At 47.0% G+C, this 15,806-nt stretch overlaps 2 protein-coding genes across 3 annotated transcripts in view; one reads left to right on the forward strand and one right to left on the reverse strand.

The window, feature by feature from the left end:
* FAM149B1 (family with sequence similarity 149 member B1) overlaps window positions 1–14,533 on the reverse strand; it is a gene marked incomplete at its 5' end in the record, with an annotated part of 149,370 nt that extends 134,837 nt beyond the window's left edge. The window contains one exon of the mRNA XM_030204994.1: window positions 14,418–14,533. Coding sequence (XP_030060854.1) covers window positions 14,418–14,533 — 116 coding nt within the window. The remainder of the gene's footprint in view (window positions 1–14,417) is intronic.
* ECD (ecdysoneless cell cycle regulator) overlaps window positions 12,449–15,806 on the forward strand; it is a 66,959-nt gene continuing 63,601 nt past the window's right edge. The window contains exon 1 of one of the 2 annotated variants that reach the window (XM_030203440.1): window positions 12,449–12,470. The gene's annotated coding sequence lies outside the window, so the exon portion shown is untranslated. Of the gene's footprint in view, window positions 12,471–14,592; window positions 14,681–15,806 lie in introns of those variants that run through there. The other variant, XM_030203439.1, reaches the window with a different exon arrangement.

Below are 15,806 nucleotides of genomic sequence, written 5' to 3' on the forward strand. Positions count from 1 at the left end.
TTCATTTGTTGCCAGAGTATATGGTGAAAGCGGACAGAGTAGCTGGATTTAAGGTTTAACGGTTTTCATTCAGGATCAAAAGAACTATACATCCAACCACTGAACAGCAAGTCTAGACAAAGCATTAAGCTGCTACATAAGAATAAGCAAACTAAAAGGGAATAGTATGCAAACTCCACACAATATAGAACTGAAAAACTTATGATCCCAATTTATGAAAAAGCTCCCCACCACCACCACTTTAACCCCCTTACTCCATTCCCTAAAACACTACAACTGAGATGGTCCGTTGACTGGACTCTTATGACCTGAAGCCATCACTGAAATAGCTATGTCTAGTATTTCCTAACCCCACCCCCACAACCCAGGCAGAGATCCCAAAAGGTAAAATTATGTATCATACCTGATAATTTTCTTTCCATTAATCATAGCTGATCAATCCATAGACTGGTGGGTTGTGTCCATCTACCAGCAGGTGGAGATAGAGAGCAATCCTTTTGCCTCCCTATATGTGGTCATGTGCTGCCGGAAACTCCTCAGTATATCGATATCCAAGCTCCATCCGCAGGACTCAGCACTTAGAGAATTACACCCACGAAGGGACACTCTGCCCAGCTCACCACCGCCGAAACGGGGGAGGGGAATTAACCCAGCTCATCCCCACACAAGTGGGGGAGGGGAATCCGTCCAACTCATCCCCGCGGAGCAGGGGAGGGACACCACACCCGCCGATGCGGGGGGATCTGGCTTATCCTGCAACCGCAACCGCGGGAGGAGCTGACTGACCCTAACACCGCCGAAGCGGGAGGGGTACAAAACTGCCCTACTGCCGCACGAAGCGGGAGGGAGCGCCGGCAGAATTTAAGTCTCAATCCAGCCCCGTAAAACGGAGGGGAGAGGAATGCAGCAGCTCACTGTAACACAAATTCGTCTCAACTCTTGAAGAATTCATTGAAAAACTTGAACACGAAGTCCTCCTGAACAGGAACTGAAGACTAAACTTGAACCTGAAATGCAACCAGAATATAAACAGTACAGATATCTGGGAGGGGCTATGGATTGATCAGCTATGATTAATGGAAAGAAAATTATCAGGTATGATACATAATTTTACCTTCCATATCATCATGCTGATCAATCCATAGACTGGTGGGATGTACCGAAGCAGTACTCACCCAGGGCGGGACATTGAAATCCCTGACCGCAACACTGAAGCTCCAAATCGGGCCTCCGCCCGAGCAGCCACAGTCAAGCGGTAATGCCTGGAGAAGGTATGGGCCGAAGCCCAAGTTGCCGCCTTGCAAATCTCTTCCAAGGAGACGGACCCGGCCTCTGCCATCGAGGCCGCCTGAGCTCTAGTGGAGTGAGCCTTCAGCTGGATAGGCGGCACCTTCCCCGCGGCCACATAAGCCGCTGCAATGGCTTCCTTGACCCATCTTGCCACTGTAGGCTTAGCAGCCTGCAGACCCTTACGAGGACCTGCAAACAGGACAAACAGATGATCCGATTTCCGGAAATCATTGGTCACTTCCAAGTATCTGATGATGACACATCTCACATCCAGAAATTTGAGAGCAGAGTATTCCTCTGGGTAGTCCTCCCTACGAAAGGAAGGGAGACAGAGCTGCTGATTCACATGGAAGCGAGAAACAATCTTGGGCAGGAAGGAAGGCACTGTGCGAATAGTCACTCCTGCCTCAGTGAACTGCAGAAAAGGCTCTCTACATGAGAGCGCCTGGAGCTCAGAAACTCTTCTGGCTGAAGTGATAGCCACCAAAAAGACTGCTTTCAACGTCAGGTCTTTCAGAGATGCCCTCGGCAAGGGTTCAAAAGGTGGCTTCTGCAATGCTCTTAGCACCAGGTTGAGATTCCACGCAGGCACCACTGAGTGCAGAGGAGGGCGCAGGTGATTAACTCCCTTGAGAAAGCGCACCACATCTGGCTGCGAAGCCAGGGAAACACCCTTCAGGCGGCCCCTGAAGCAAGCCAGAGCCGCTACCTGGACTTTAAGGGAACTGAGCGACAGGCCTTCTCCAGACCTTCTTGCAGGAACGCCAACACTGAAGAAATTGGAGCAGTGAAGGGAGAAAGTGAGCCTGCTTCACACCACGCTGCAAAGACACGCCAAACCCTGGCGTAAGCAGTAGAAGTCGAGCGCTTCCTCGCTCTCAGCATAGTGGCGATGACCTTGTCTGAGAAGCCCTTCTTTCTCAGACGCTGCCGCTCAATAGCCAGGCCGTAAGACCAAAGGGGGAGGGATCCTCCATCACCACGGGACCCTGATGTAACAGGCCTTGCTCCACTGGCAGCCGCAGAGGATCGTCGACTGAGAGCCTGATCAAGTCCGCATACCAGGGACGTCTGGGCCAGTCCGGACCCACCAGGATTATCCGGCCCGGATGCTTTGCCACCCGGTCTAGCACCCTGCCCAACATGGGCCAGAGCGGGAACACATAGAGAAGCTCTTGTGTCGGCCACTGTTGGAGAAGAGCATCTACTCCCAGTGATCGAGGGTCCCGTCCTCTGCTGAAAAAGCGCGGCACTTGGCAATTGGCCGATGACGCCATCAGATCTAGGCTCGGCTGGCCCCAGCGCTTCGTGATGTCCAAGAACGCCTGAGCAGATAGCTGCCACTCTCCGGGCTCCAAGGTATGGCGACTGAGAAAGTCCGCCTTGACATTCATGACTCCGGCAATGTGGGCCGCTGACAGCTGTTCCAGGTTCGCTTCCGCCCACTGGCATAGATTCATGGCCTCCTTGGCTAGAGGGGCGCTCTTGGTACCTCCCTGGCGGTTGACATAGGCCACAGCCGTGGCATTGTCCGACAGGACCCGTACTGGCTTCAACGCCAGTACCGGGATGAACTCCAAAAGCGCCAACCGAATGGCCCTGAGTTCCAGGAGGTTGATAGACCACTTTGCCTCTGCAGGAGACCAGAGCCCCTGCGCTGTCCTTCCCAAGCAGTGGGCTCCCCAGCCCGACAAAGAGGCGTCCGTCGTGACGACAATCCACTCCGGGGTCACCAGAGGCATTCCTGCGGACAACTTGTCTGTCTGCATCCACCAGCTCAGCGCCTTGCGCACTGCTGGGTCCAAGGGAAGGCGCACAGCATAATCCTCCGACATCGGAGTCCAGCGCTGCAGCAGAGAGTGTTGTAGTGGTCTCATATGAGCCCTGGCCCAGGGCACTACTTCCATCGTGGCCGTCATAGAGCCCAACAGCTGCACATAGTCCCAAGCCCGAAGAGGAGAGGCTACTAGGAACTGGTCCACCTGAGCCTGAAGCTTGACCATCCGATTGTCTGGCAGGAACACTCTGCCCACTTGGGTGTCGAATCGAACTCCCAGATACTCCAGGGACTGAGTCGGGCGCAGCTGGCTCTTCTCCCAGTTGATGATCCACCCCAGGGAGCTCAAAAGAGCAACCACCCGGTCCACAGCTTTGCCGCACTCTGCATAAGAGGGGGCTCGATCAACCAGTCGTCCAGATAAGGATGGACTTGTACTCCTTCCTTTCGCAGGAAGGCCGCGATGACCACTATTACTTTGGAGAAGGTCCGCGGAGCAGTAGCCAACCCGAAAGGGAGGGCTCTGAACTGGAAGTGTCGGCCCAGGACTGCAAAACGCAGAAAGAGTTGATGAGGAGGCCAGATGGGAATATGCAGGTACGCTTCCTTGATGTCCAAGGAAGCCAAGAACTCTCCTGCCTTCACTGCCGCTATAACAGAGCGGAGAGTCTCCATGCGAAAGTGCCGCACTTTCAAGGCCCGATTGACCCCTTTGAGGTCGAGGATAGGCTGGACAGAACCTCCTTTCTTTGGTACCACAAAGTAAATGGAGTAACGTCCCTTGTCAGTCTGATTTTCTGGCACCGGAACGACCGCACCCAGGCGGATCAGGTTGTCCAAGGTCTGCTGCACTGCCACAGCTTTGACCGGAGACTTGCAGGGACAGAGTACAAACCCGTTTCTTAAGGGTCGGCAGAACTCTAACTTGTAGCCGTCTCTGATGACTTCCAGCACCCAAGCGTCTGAAGTTACTTTGGTCCACTCGCCCAGAAACGAGGACAGGCGTCCTCCAATCTGCACTGGGCCATGGACCAGGACCCCGTCATTGGGTACGAGACCCTGGGGGAGGACCGGAGGGCGTACCTCCGGGACGGCGGTCTCTGCGAAAGGAATGCTGCTTGGGGGAGAAGTTCCTTTTGAAGGAAGAGGGGGCAGAGGAGCCCGACTTGCCCGGGCGGTACCGACGGGCTTCTTGAAACTGTCCTCTGGAGATACCAGGGCGAGCACTGGCCCGAGCCCTGACCTCTGGTAACCTCTTGCCCTTAGACGTGCCGAAATCGGTCACGATTTTGTCCAGCTCGACCCCAAAGAGCAGCTTGCCTTTAAAAGGCAACTTAGCCAGGCGGGACTTAGAGGCGTGGTCCGCAGACCAATGTTTCAGCCAAAGCCAGCGCCGCGCAGAAACTGTCTGAGCCATGCCTTTAGCCGAGGCTCTCAAGACATCATACAGTAAGTCTGCCAAATAAGCCAAGCCCGATTCCAGGGCCGGCCAGTCAGCCCTCAAGGAAGGATCCGAGGGGGAAGCCCGCTGCACCATCGTCAGGCACGCCCTGGCCACATAGGAGCCGCAAACTGAGGCCTGCAAACTTAAGGCAGCCGCCTCGAAGGACGACCTTAAAGCCGCTTCCAATCTTCTGTCTTGGGCGTCCTTTAGGGCCGTGCCACCTTCCACCGGCAACGCCGTCTTCTTAGTCACCGCAGTGATTAAAGAATCCACGGTAGGCCAAAGAAAGGCCTCACGTCACTTTCAGGCAAAGGATAGAGGCGGGACATAGCCCTAGCCACTTTGAGGCTCGCTTCCGGGACATCCCATTGAGCCGAAATTAAGGTGTGCATGGCATCATGCACGTGGAAGGTTCTAGGGCGGGCGCTTCGTCCCCAGCATAATGGCAGAGCCAACAGGGGCTGAGGGAGAGACGTCCTCTGGCGAGGAAATCTTCAAAATGCTCATGGCCTGCAGTAACAGGTTGGGCAGATCCTCTGAGCGAAAGATCCACGCTGCAGAGGGGTCATCCGCTCCATCCGAGCGGGAATCCGTCTCCTCCAAGGAATCCCCAAAGGACCGTTGGGAGAACTCAGATACGCTGCCCTCATCTACATCAGAGGAAACAGCGTCCTCTAAGGCCTGGGAATCCACCCGAGGGCGTTTACGTCCGGGGGACTCAACCCCGTTATCGGACAAGGGAGAAGGGGCAGCGTTTTGCATAAGGAAAGCCTGATGCAGCAGCAAAATAAACTCGGGGGGAGAAACCCCCCAGACTGTGTATTTCAGCAGCCTGGGCCACAGCCCTAGACGCACCCTCAACCGGCGCTCGCAAGAGCGGGGGACCCACATGCTGCGCATCCAAGATGGTGTCTGGCGCGGACACTCCGCGAAGGAGCCGCGCGGGAAGAACGGCGCTTACTTTAGCCGCTTTTTTGCCGTCGCCCAAATCAAGGGCGGCCATGGCATGAACGTCTCCCAGCTCAAGGGCGGCCCAAGAAGAAGCCGTCCGAGCAGAGTGGCCGGCCAAGATGGCGGAGGCGAGCAGCGGGGATGGGCGTTTATGGCGGGAAAAAACCCGCCGCACCGGAGGAAAGACCCGGGACACTGACCGGCCTCCAAACTGACAACCACAAGGGCGAATCAGACTTTAAAACCCCCGCATCCCCGCTAGAAGCGCACACGCGGTCCGGGGAGCGATCTTCGCGCCCTCGCCCTCTGACGCCATAGGCCACGTGGAGATCAATCGGGGAACCCCCTGCCCGCTATAAAAGGTAAAAATTTACCTGCTTCTCGCTCTGAGCTGTAACGACCTGGTGTCCCAGTGAGTAGCTGCAATAAACGTTTAAATAAACGCGAAATAAACGCCCTTAAGGATGTCCAAAATTTTTTTTTTTTTTAACGGAGCCAGCGGGAGGGGGGAGAAAAGGAGGACCTGGCGCCACCAGGTTTGCACTTGCTCAAGAAGAGCCCCTCAACCCCAGGCACTCAACAAAACCTAAAAATTAGGCTTGGAGGCCTAGCCAGAGCTGCTGCTGTGTGGTGACCACCACCTGCTGAGATAGAGAACATACTGAGGAGTTTCCGGCAGCACATGACCACATATAGGGAGGCAAAAGGATTGCTCTCTATTTCCACCTGCTGGTAGATGGACACAACCCACCAGTCTATGGATTGATCAGCATGATGATATGGAAGCAGCCTTTGCTGAAACACAAATCAAATCATGATGCACTCTGGAACCTATTCAATATTGCACTTCTAGGTTTATGTGATATATTTTGTAAATAACAGTTCCAGACTGACATAAAAGCCTCTTTCCTTCTTTGGGAGGTTTGAGCAGCCTGAGCCTCCCATAACATTAAAGTATGTAATCTATTTCTCCAATACCAAAATGTGGGAGGCTCATCCTGCATCCAGTGATTAAGTATGCACTTCTTCACCACTGTATAAACCTTACTAAGAAACAGAGTAGCTAGATTAAAAAAAAAAAGATTTGGACAAATTCCTAGAGGAGAAGTCCATAAATTGTTATAAAGGTAGACTTGGGAAAAGCCATTGCTTATCTCTGGGATAAGCAGCATGGAATGTAGTTACTTTCTGGTATCATAAGCAGGTTCTTGTGACCTGGATTGGGTATTGTTTGAAAGAGGATATGGGGCTTAATAAGCCTTTGGTTTGACCCAGTGTGACAGTTCTTATGCTCCAAATCTCTGGCACATCAATTTTCCCTGAAATGCAGTGCCTCAGCAGAAGCTATCTGTTTGCTTACAGATCTATCTCATGCATATTAATTGAAAACCTGACTGGCTAGGTGTGTCCCAAGGACTGGGGAGGGGAGGGGCGGGGGAATTACTAAATTATGGCAGTATAGAACAAAGCTTTGGGAAACTGACCCTGCCTTTCTCTCTGTTCATTTGAAATTTCTGGAGGGATATATCTGGAGGTTTCTTTTCCAGAAGAAATCACAATCTGCATGCTCCACTTTCTTATCAAAGTTATTTGGAAAAGGAAAAGGCAAAAGATGTCATATGAGGGTGGATATTAAAAATAAATTGGTAAAATTATCTTGGGGGTCCTTTTACTAAAGGGTGTTAAGCTCTTAACCCGTGGTTAGCACACATAAACAGGCTACTGCAAAAATGAGTTAAAGCATTTTGCCTGTTTGCGCACACAGACCTGTGTGTTACTGAGTTTTGCTTAGTGTGTGCTAACTAGATAATGCAGAGATAATGCAGGAGCATTTACTGCCTCCTAAATAACAATCTACAATAAATCTTTTTTAATCCCCACCTCAAAGTGCTCCGTTAAATCTGGGCTTATGTGTGGAAAACTCCTGCACTACCACGTGTTAAGCCCAAATCTAGCACATTTTAGTAAAAAGGCCTTTTAAAATCAGATTTTTTAAAAATGCTTATTTAAAAACTACTCGTCATGATGATGTCCTTGGAAATAATCATAATTTCTAATTAATTTCCAAGAACATGCTTCTTAATAGCAGTATATACAGATGAGAAATAGACCAGATCAGCCCTTGCAGGTGTATATGTGCACAGAGTCAAGCTCTTACCGTTCTTGCTACAATGTAAAGGCAAAACAGCCAATGAATATAGGCTCCTCAGAAATGAAGCAGATCTGTACAAGGAGGAGTCTTGAAAACACAAGGGACCAGAGAGAGAAACAGACACCCTGGTCTTCTCCCAAACTTTTAACAGCTGTAGTGATTGATTATTCAATCATTCACACCGCATCAGTACTAGCTTGTCCCACATCCTTTAACTGCTACCACTTTCACATATCTTATTCAACTGCACATATAAGTTACCCTCAATCTAGCCACCTAATTCCATTTATTCCTATGCATTTGTCTTGTCCATTTTGTCTGTCTCTATGTCACAACTGCACTTGTCCCTTCTGCTTCCTATTAAATTAATTCACTCTATGGTGCTGACATGGAGACTATCATATCTATGTGGCGGAATTCAAAAGGCGTGGGATGAACACAGTGAATCTCTAATTAGAAAATGAATGGTATAAAAAACAAAACTTAAAGGGTTACATATGTGTTTGTATGTCAAGTGGTGCTTAGATGGTGACTCTGTCTGTAAAACTAAGGCTGATACTGGGCTGGCTTGAAGGTCTGGGTCCTGCATATAGCAATCCAATTTAGGATGGGCTGGAGAGGGCTTTGACAGAAACTCCAGTAATTTGGAATTTGAGGACAGCGCTGGGCAAACTAACAGTCTGTGTCCCGCAAATGACAAGATGGATTCAGATAGGCTGGTGTGGGCTTTGACGGTAACTCCAGCAGTTGGAACATAACAACAGAGTTGGCAGACTTCTACAGTCTATGCCCCAGAAACACCAAAGAAAGACCATGATCAAGTATATAATATCATGTTCATTGTTGATTTAATCTTGAATCAATAATGAATGAGGACTGTTGGACAGACTGGATGGACATTCAGATCTTTATCTGCCATCACTTACTATGTTAAAATCATAAACCATACCCCTTAAATTTTGTTGTACTTAGGACTTAGTTATAATTGGTATACAAACAAGTGGTGAACATGTGGATAAAGGTGAGCCAGTTGATACTGTGTATCTATCTGGATTTTCAAAAGGCGTTTGACAAAGTACCTCATGAAAGACTCAGAAGAAATTGGAGAGTCATGGGATAGGAGGTAGTGTCATACTGTGGATTAAAACCTGGTTAAAAGATAGAAAACAGAGAGTATTTATTTTTATTTTATTTGTTACATTTCTATCCCACATTTTCCCACCTATTTGTAGCCTCAATGTGGCTTACATAGTACCAGAGAGGCGTTTGCTGACTCCGGTGTGAAAAATTCAATGTGATGTTGTGGTAAGATAAAGTTCATGTGGTACAGCCACATTAGGAATCGTAAAGCGGAGAGTTGTGTTATGTCCATTACGTGCTTTAGTTTTGTTGTTGGCCATGGTCAGGCATTTACGTTGGATCGGTAGGGTATGCCTTTTTAAACAGGTTGGTTTTAATTTTTTCCTGAAATTAGGTGGTCATGACATCATTTTCAAGGCTTTGGTAATGCATTCCACAGTGTGTGCTTATGTAGGAAAAGCTGAATGCATAGTAGGGTTAAACGGTCAGTATTCTCAATGGAGACGGGTAGTTAGTGGGGTTCCCCAGGGATCTGTGCTGGGACCACTGCTTTTTAACATATTTATAAATGATATAGGATGGGAGTAATAGTGAGGTAATTAAATTTGCTGATGACACAAGTTATTCAAAGCTGTTAAATTGCGAGAGGATTGTGGAAAAATTACAAGAGGACTTTACGAGACTGGGCGTCTAAATGGCAGATGGCGGTTTAATGTGAGCAAGTGCAAAGTGATACATGTGGGAAAGAGGAACCCGAACTATAGCTACGTAATGCAAGGTTCCATGTTAGGAGTCACTGACCAAGAAAGGGATCTAGGTGTTGTCGTTGATGATATGTTGAAATCTTCTGCTCACTGTGCTGCGGCAGCTAAGAAAGCAAATAGAATGTTAGGTATTATTAGGACAGGAATGGAAAACAAAAATGAGGAGCGTTATAATGCCTTTGTATCGCTCTATGGTGCGACCGCACCTCAAATATTGTGTTCAGTTCTGGTCACCGCATCTCAAAAAATATAGTGGAATTAGAAAAGGTGCAGAGAAGGGTGACGAGCATGATAAAGGGGATGGGACAACTTCCCTATGAGGAAAGGGTAAAGCAGCTAGGGCTCTTCAGCTTGGAGAAAAGACAGCTGAGGGGGAGATATGATAGAGGTCTATAAAATAATGAGTGGAGGTGGAAAGGTTAGACATGAAGCATCTGTTTACTCTTTCCCAAAATATCTAGGACTAGGGGGCATTCGATGAAGCTACAAAGTAGTTAAACTCTGGAATTCGTTGCCCAGAACGTGGTAAAGGCGGTTAGCTTAGCAGGTTTTAAAAATGTTGGATGGCTTCCTAAAGGAAAAAGTCCATAGACCATTATTAAAATGGACTTGAGGAAACTCCACTGCTTATTTCTGGGATAAGAAGCATAAATGTTTTGTACGTTTTGGGATCTGCCAGGTATTTGTGACCTGGATGGCCACTGTTAGAAACAGGATGCTGGGCTGATGGACCTTTGGTTCTGTCCCAGTATGGCAATACTTATGTACTAACATTTTAAAATTTCAATGGAAAAGGAGGAAAAAGTACTTGGGAGTGATACATTCTAATAACCCAGGAAAGAAAATTGTGATTAATGCAGGAAAAGATAACTAGTACTTATTACTCAGAACAAAGATATCTGAAAGATTATTATTTATTTATTGCATTTATATCCACATTTTCCCACCCATTTGCAGGCTCAATGTGGCTTACAGAGTTTGTTATGACACAGTCATTCCATGATATCAAATACAGTTGATATTGTACAAAGATTAAGTAGAGAAGAGAAGGAAGGTGTTAGGCAAGATAGTATAGACTGTGAATTTAATAACTGGCTGGGTTGGTGAGGTAGTTTTGTAAGGCTATGGGTTCTCTTTGTAGGCCTTGTTGAAGAGATAGTCTTCCGAGATTTGCGAAAGTTGGTTATTTCGTCAATGGTTTTCAAGGCTGTAGGTAATGCATTCCATAACTGCGTGCTCAGGTAGAGAAGGTGGTGGCTGATCTTATGGCGTTTCTGGGGGGCAGGTCCACGAGGTTTAGCATGTAGATTGGAGCATCTGCGTGGATTATTTTATGTACAATCGTACAGATCTTGAATGCAATGCATTCCTTGAGTGGGAAGCAGCGAAGTTTCTCTCTAAGGGCTTCGCGCTTTCATATTTAGTTTTTACAAATATGAGTCTGGCTGCGGTATTCTGGGCTGTTTGGAGTTTTTTGATAGTCTGTTCTTTGCAGCCAGCATAAGTGCGTTGCAGTAGTCTAGATGACTTATTACTATAGACTGTAACCAGGGTACGGAAAGATGTTCTCTCGGGAAGAAAGGTTTTACTCTTTTGAGTTTTCCACATGGAGTGGAACATGTTTTCGTTGTATTCTTCACGTGGGCCTCGAGTGTGAGGTTTCGATCAATGGTAACTGCAAGGATTTTCAGATTTTGTGAGACGGGAAGAGAACAGTATGGTGTGGTTATGATGGAGTAGTTGTTTGTGTGTGTTGAGAAGTGAGTACAAGACATTGTGTTTTTTCTGCATTGAGTTTGAGCTGGAATGCATCTGCCCAGGGAGTGCATGATCTGGAGGCTTTGGTTGATTTCACTGGTGATTTCGTTTAGATCATGTTTGAACGGGATATAAATCGTGACATCGTCTGCATATATGTAGGGGTTGAGGTTGTTGTAGGCTAGAAGTCTGGCTAAAGGTATCATCATTAGGTGAAGAGAGTTAGTGAGAGGGGGGCATTTACCAATAACCTACTATATGGGCTCCATACAGCATACATACAATTAGCACAAAAGATTTTCCAAACCAGACTAATAAAAAGTTTAAAATAAATGCACCTACTCTACTCAAATGAAAGCCTTTACAGGCATCTAATGAAACTGCCAAAGCTGAAACTACATCTTTTTAGCTTTGCACAAGTATTACACAAATAATCTTACTTTATCTGTGGAGTAACGTACATCTTGCATAAAAATAAAGTAGTTTTTGCACATTTATGCCTGAATAACTTTTAGTCTTTTGGGAGTTACAGTCCATTCTAGCTATTCATTGTGGTTAAGTTCTTAGAAAACCCCATGAATACCAAACCACGAATACGGTAGCAAAAGAGTACAGTGAATACCATAAACTCATCATTTTAAGTAGCCTTCTTGAAATAACCAGCTTATTTATTATACTGTGCATTTTATAAATGTACTAGAGAAAAAGACCGTTTCTGATAGCAATGAACGGGTGCTAGCAAGGTTCCAGAGCTCCATTCCTACCTCCGTCTGTCGTCAGGCACCCTCCCTCCCTCCGAGTTCCATGCCCCCCTACATGCTCCCTGTGCTCCGAGTTCCAGGGCACCCCTCTCCTTCGAGTTCCAGGACCCCCTTCCTCCCCTTCGAGTTCCAGGACCCCCTTACCCCCATCTTCCAATTCCAGGACCGCCTTCCCCCCGGCCTCTAGTTCCAGGACCTCCTTCCCCCCCTCTTGGAGTTGCAGCGTACTCGTTCTATCACCCGAAATCTTACCGTACATACTTCCTCACTCAAAGGATATTTTGTTGCTGGCTTTCGTTGACTGCTGGTGGGTTGGCTGGAGTAAGAGGGGTGCTGTGAGTGGCTGTGTGGTGTGAAGCAGGGTTTGCGTAGCAAGTGACGTATGTGCGGAGGGCCGGCCTGAGGGCAGCGTATGAGTGGGTGCTGAGAGGTTACGAACACTACAGGGCTTCAGGGCGTCACTGCCACGGAGTGAGCTTCAGAAACGTTGGAGGTGGGAATTATTATATAGATTTTTATACACTTTTTTAAGTACAGTATATACAGGTTTTGCTGGAACAATACTGGACACAGCTCTATGACTATCTTCTTCCTTATGGGAACACACTTTCATTTGCACTTGCACTGCAGTGTGCATGACCGCAAATAAGCAAAATATCTGTGAATAGCGAAAATGGGTTACACTTTATTTTCCGTGAATAAGCGAACCCGTGAATACAGAACACATGGATAGCGAGAAAGCACTGTATAAGGGTGGTGAATTTCTGGTACAATGTGAGGAAGGAGAGGATGAAGAGAGAGAGGAAATGAAGAACATGGATGAGGAGATGGAAAGCACACTGGGGATAAGAGAGGAAATCCAGAGATAGAATTTCTCTCCCTTATTTGGCCATCCATAGCCCTCCCAGATGCACATACATATACATCCATCTACCTTTCCTTATGTATTCATAAAATACTAATTTTGCATGTGGAAAGTGAGCAGTGACTGAAATGGCATGTTTAGCACAGTCCTTCCACTTATCCCACCTAGGCTGATCAAAGAATTTCCTTTTGACCATCCGACCAAAAAAAACAAAAAACTAAGCGATAACACCAGGAACTTAAGCTCCTTATATAGAGACAGATGTATGACCAGGAAAGGATAAAAAATTTAATCAATGTTTGTAAGAAAAATGACTCTCCATGGGTCGAAACCCCTGCCATCCTCATCACTCATTTAACACTCTTTAGAGAGATCTACAACTATACTCCAGGAGGATGAATTACTGAAAGAGATATTCCCATCCCCACCAGTACTGGCCTTCCAACAGCCACCCAATTTAAAACACAAGCTAATCAGAAGTAAACTTCCATCACAGACTGAAAAGGAACAGAAGGGCACACTTCCCTGTAATTTATCCAGTTGCAAACTATGCCAAAATATTTCACAGGACCCCAAAGTCATCCACAAAGGAAAGATATTCAACATAAAGGGATCTTTCACTTGCTCATCTTCCAATGTGGTATATATCATTCAGTGTAAAAAATGTAACGAAGGTTGCTATATTGGAGAAACAGGCCAGATGCTTAAGACAAGATTCAATTTACATAGACATCACATGAACAATACAGCCAGTAGGGCCCCCACCCGGTGGGACAGCACTTCACAGAACCAGGACACTGTATCAGTGATTTCACAGTGAGAATACTGAAGGTAACTTTAAAACCATACAAGAACGTAAGACCTTTGAAGTCAGAATGATTGAATATTTTAACACCCAACAGAAAGGGCTTAACAAGGACCTGGGGTTTCCTAGCCCATTATAAACCATAAAACTGTATGTCTCTGTTGATCACCCTCCCCTCACCTACCCACACCCATCCTGTTAGAATATCAATGATATGCTTTGATGTCCCCATGCATACCTCCTACCCACCCCCATCCTCCCACCCTGTCAGACTATCATAGTAATGCTTGAATGTTTTCACTTATATACACTGTCCAGCTAGCACATTTGCTTATTTCTGATCTGACGAAGAAGGGCAACCTTCGAAAGCTAATCAAGAAATGTATTAAGTTATGTCCAATAAAAAAGGTATCATCTTATTTTCTTTTCCATGTTTTATTTTGTTTGATTTCTATTGATAACCTTAAGAGTGGACTAACACGGCTACCACACTCCTTATTAAACTTTGTAAGCATACTATCCTGGCCCTTATCATATTTTATTGATGTCTTTATTCGAGTTATACAATTTTTAAAAAAAATGTGTAGACTTCAAATGTTTTGGTGCATTATATTTAGCTGAACTCTATTTAAACAAGTCTTTGAAAAATCTGCGAGTCCCTCAAGAAACAACCGGGCGCCGGGTTTTGCCAGCCTGAGCCTGCCCGTTTGTCCGGATTCCGGACAAACGAGCGGGCGGGCCTAGTGGTGTCATATCCACCACTCCCTTACCTTACTATACTACCCTGGTGGTCTAGTGACCTCTTCGGGGCAGGAAGAGCCTCCTCTTTCCTGCCCCCAGCGACTGCATGCTGCTGCTGCTCCTTGCTGACTCCGGACCCGGTCCCGGGCCCGGCGCCGATTCAAAATGGCCGCCGAGCGTTGAAGTCTCGCGAGACCGCGGGTTGCCGGAACCGGACGTCAGCAAGCAAGCAGCATTCAGGCAGGCGTTGGGGGCAGGATTCAGGAAGAGATCACTAGACCACCATAGTAAGGTAAGGGGAGTGCTGGATAGGACACCACAAGGCCCGCCAGCCTGCCCGTTTGTTCGGTAACCTGACAAACGGGCAGGCTGGCAAAACCCGCCCGTTTGTCCGGCCAAAACCGGACAAGTGGTAACCCACCAACCTGCCTTCAAAGTTTCCACTGAGAGTAGATTAAGGAGCTGGACTTTTCCAAATGTGTTATCTCTATTGAGATACTTGCCCTTGAAGCATGTGGCTCTTCTCCTCATCCACGTTCCTTTTTCTGTTGTGAGCTTGGGAAAAAAAAGGCAGAGAGAAGATAAAAAAAACGCTGAATGATGATGGGGGGCCATCCCAGATGTCTCCAGGGGCTGCCATTGGCCCCTATGCCTTGCATTGAAGAACACTGACCTATGGGCTTCAATTTTTAAATCTGACTCTCTTTTTCTCAGATATACCAGTGTTTTTTTGTTTTTTTTTAAATCATCGTTTGTGGTGGGGCTGAGGCGCAGGGTCTAATTTCACTGGTAGTTTTGTTTCTTTAGGATTTTCTGTACTGTTCTAAATAGAATTCAAAGCGGTTTTTATAGTAAGTAGTAGTAGTAATCTGGTTTGTATAGTTGCAAGGGCTTCTCACAGGAGGCCTCCAGAATAACTTCTGTGTCCCCTGGTTTGAGAACCCTGCACTATTATTACTATGGAAGTTTCCATTGAAAGCTTGAGTAAACAGAAATTACACTGTAGATGCCATATAACATGGCTCAACATACTGTGGGATTGCTTTTAATGCTGTCAAGGGTTGCTCCCCCCCCCTCCTATTTTTTTCTTAAATCACAAATTGTGCTGCGGAAAGGGCATAAAACAAATCCTGTGTGCCAGGTCACTATGGTGCCTAGAAATTGCACCCAGATGTTGCACTGTGAGGCAACACTGCAAAAAAAATTCTTCTTTCTGCACTGTAATTTGGTACTCTTTGTTTGATCCGCATGCTGCAGGAAGTTTGGGAAGTCTCGCAGGACTTGAAATTGTGAGACCTGCCCATACTTTTGCACTGCACAAACTTATAAAGAGCAGAATCACAGTATGGACATGGGAGACTCAATGTCTGTTAGGCAGAGCAGTGAAAGGAAGAGAGAGAAGATTTCCAAGCACATTA

The sequence above is a fragment of the Microcaecilia unicolor genome, chromosome 5, assembly GCF_901765095.1.
Source record: "Microcaecilia unicolor chromosome 5, aMicUni1.1, whole genome shotgun sequence".
Taxonomy (NCBI): domain Eukaryota; kingdom Metazoa; phylum Chordata; class Amphibia; order Gymnophiona; family Siphonopidae; genus Microcaecilia; species Microcaecilia unicolor.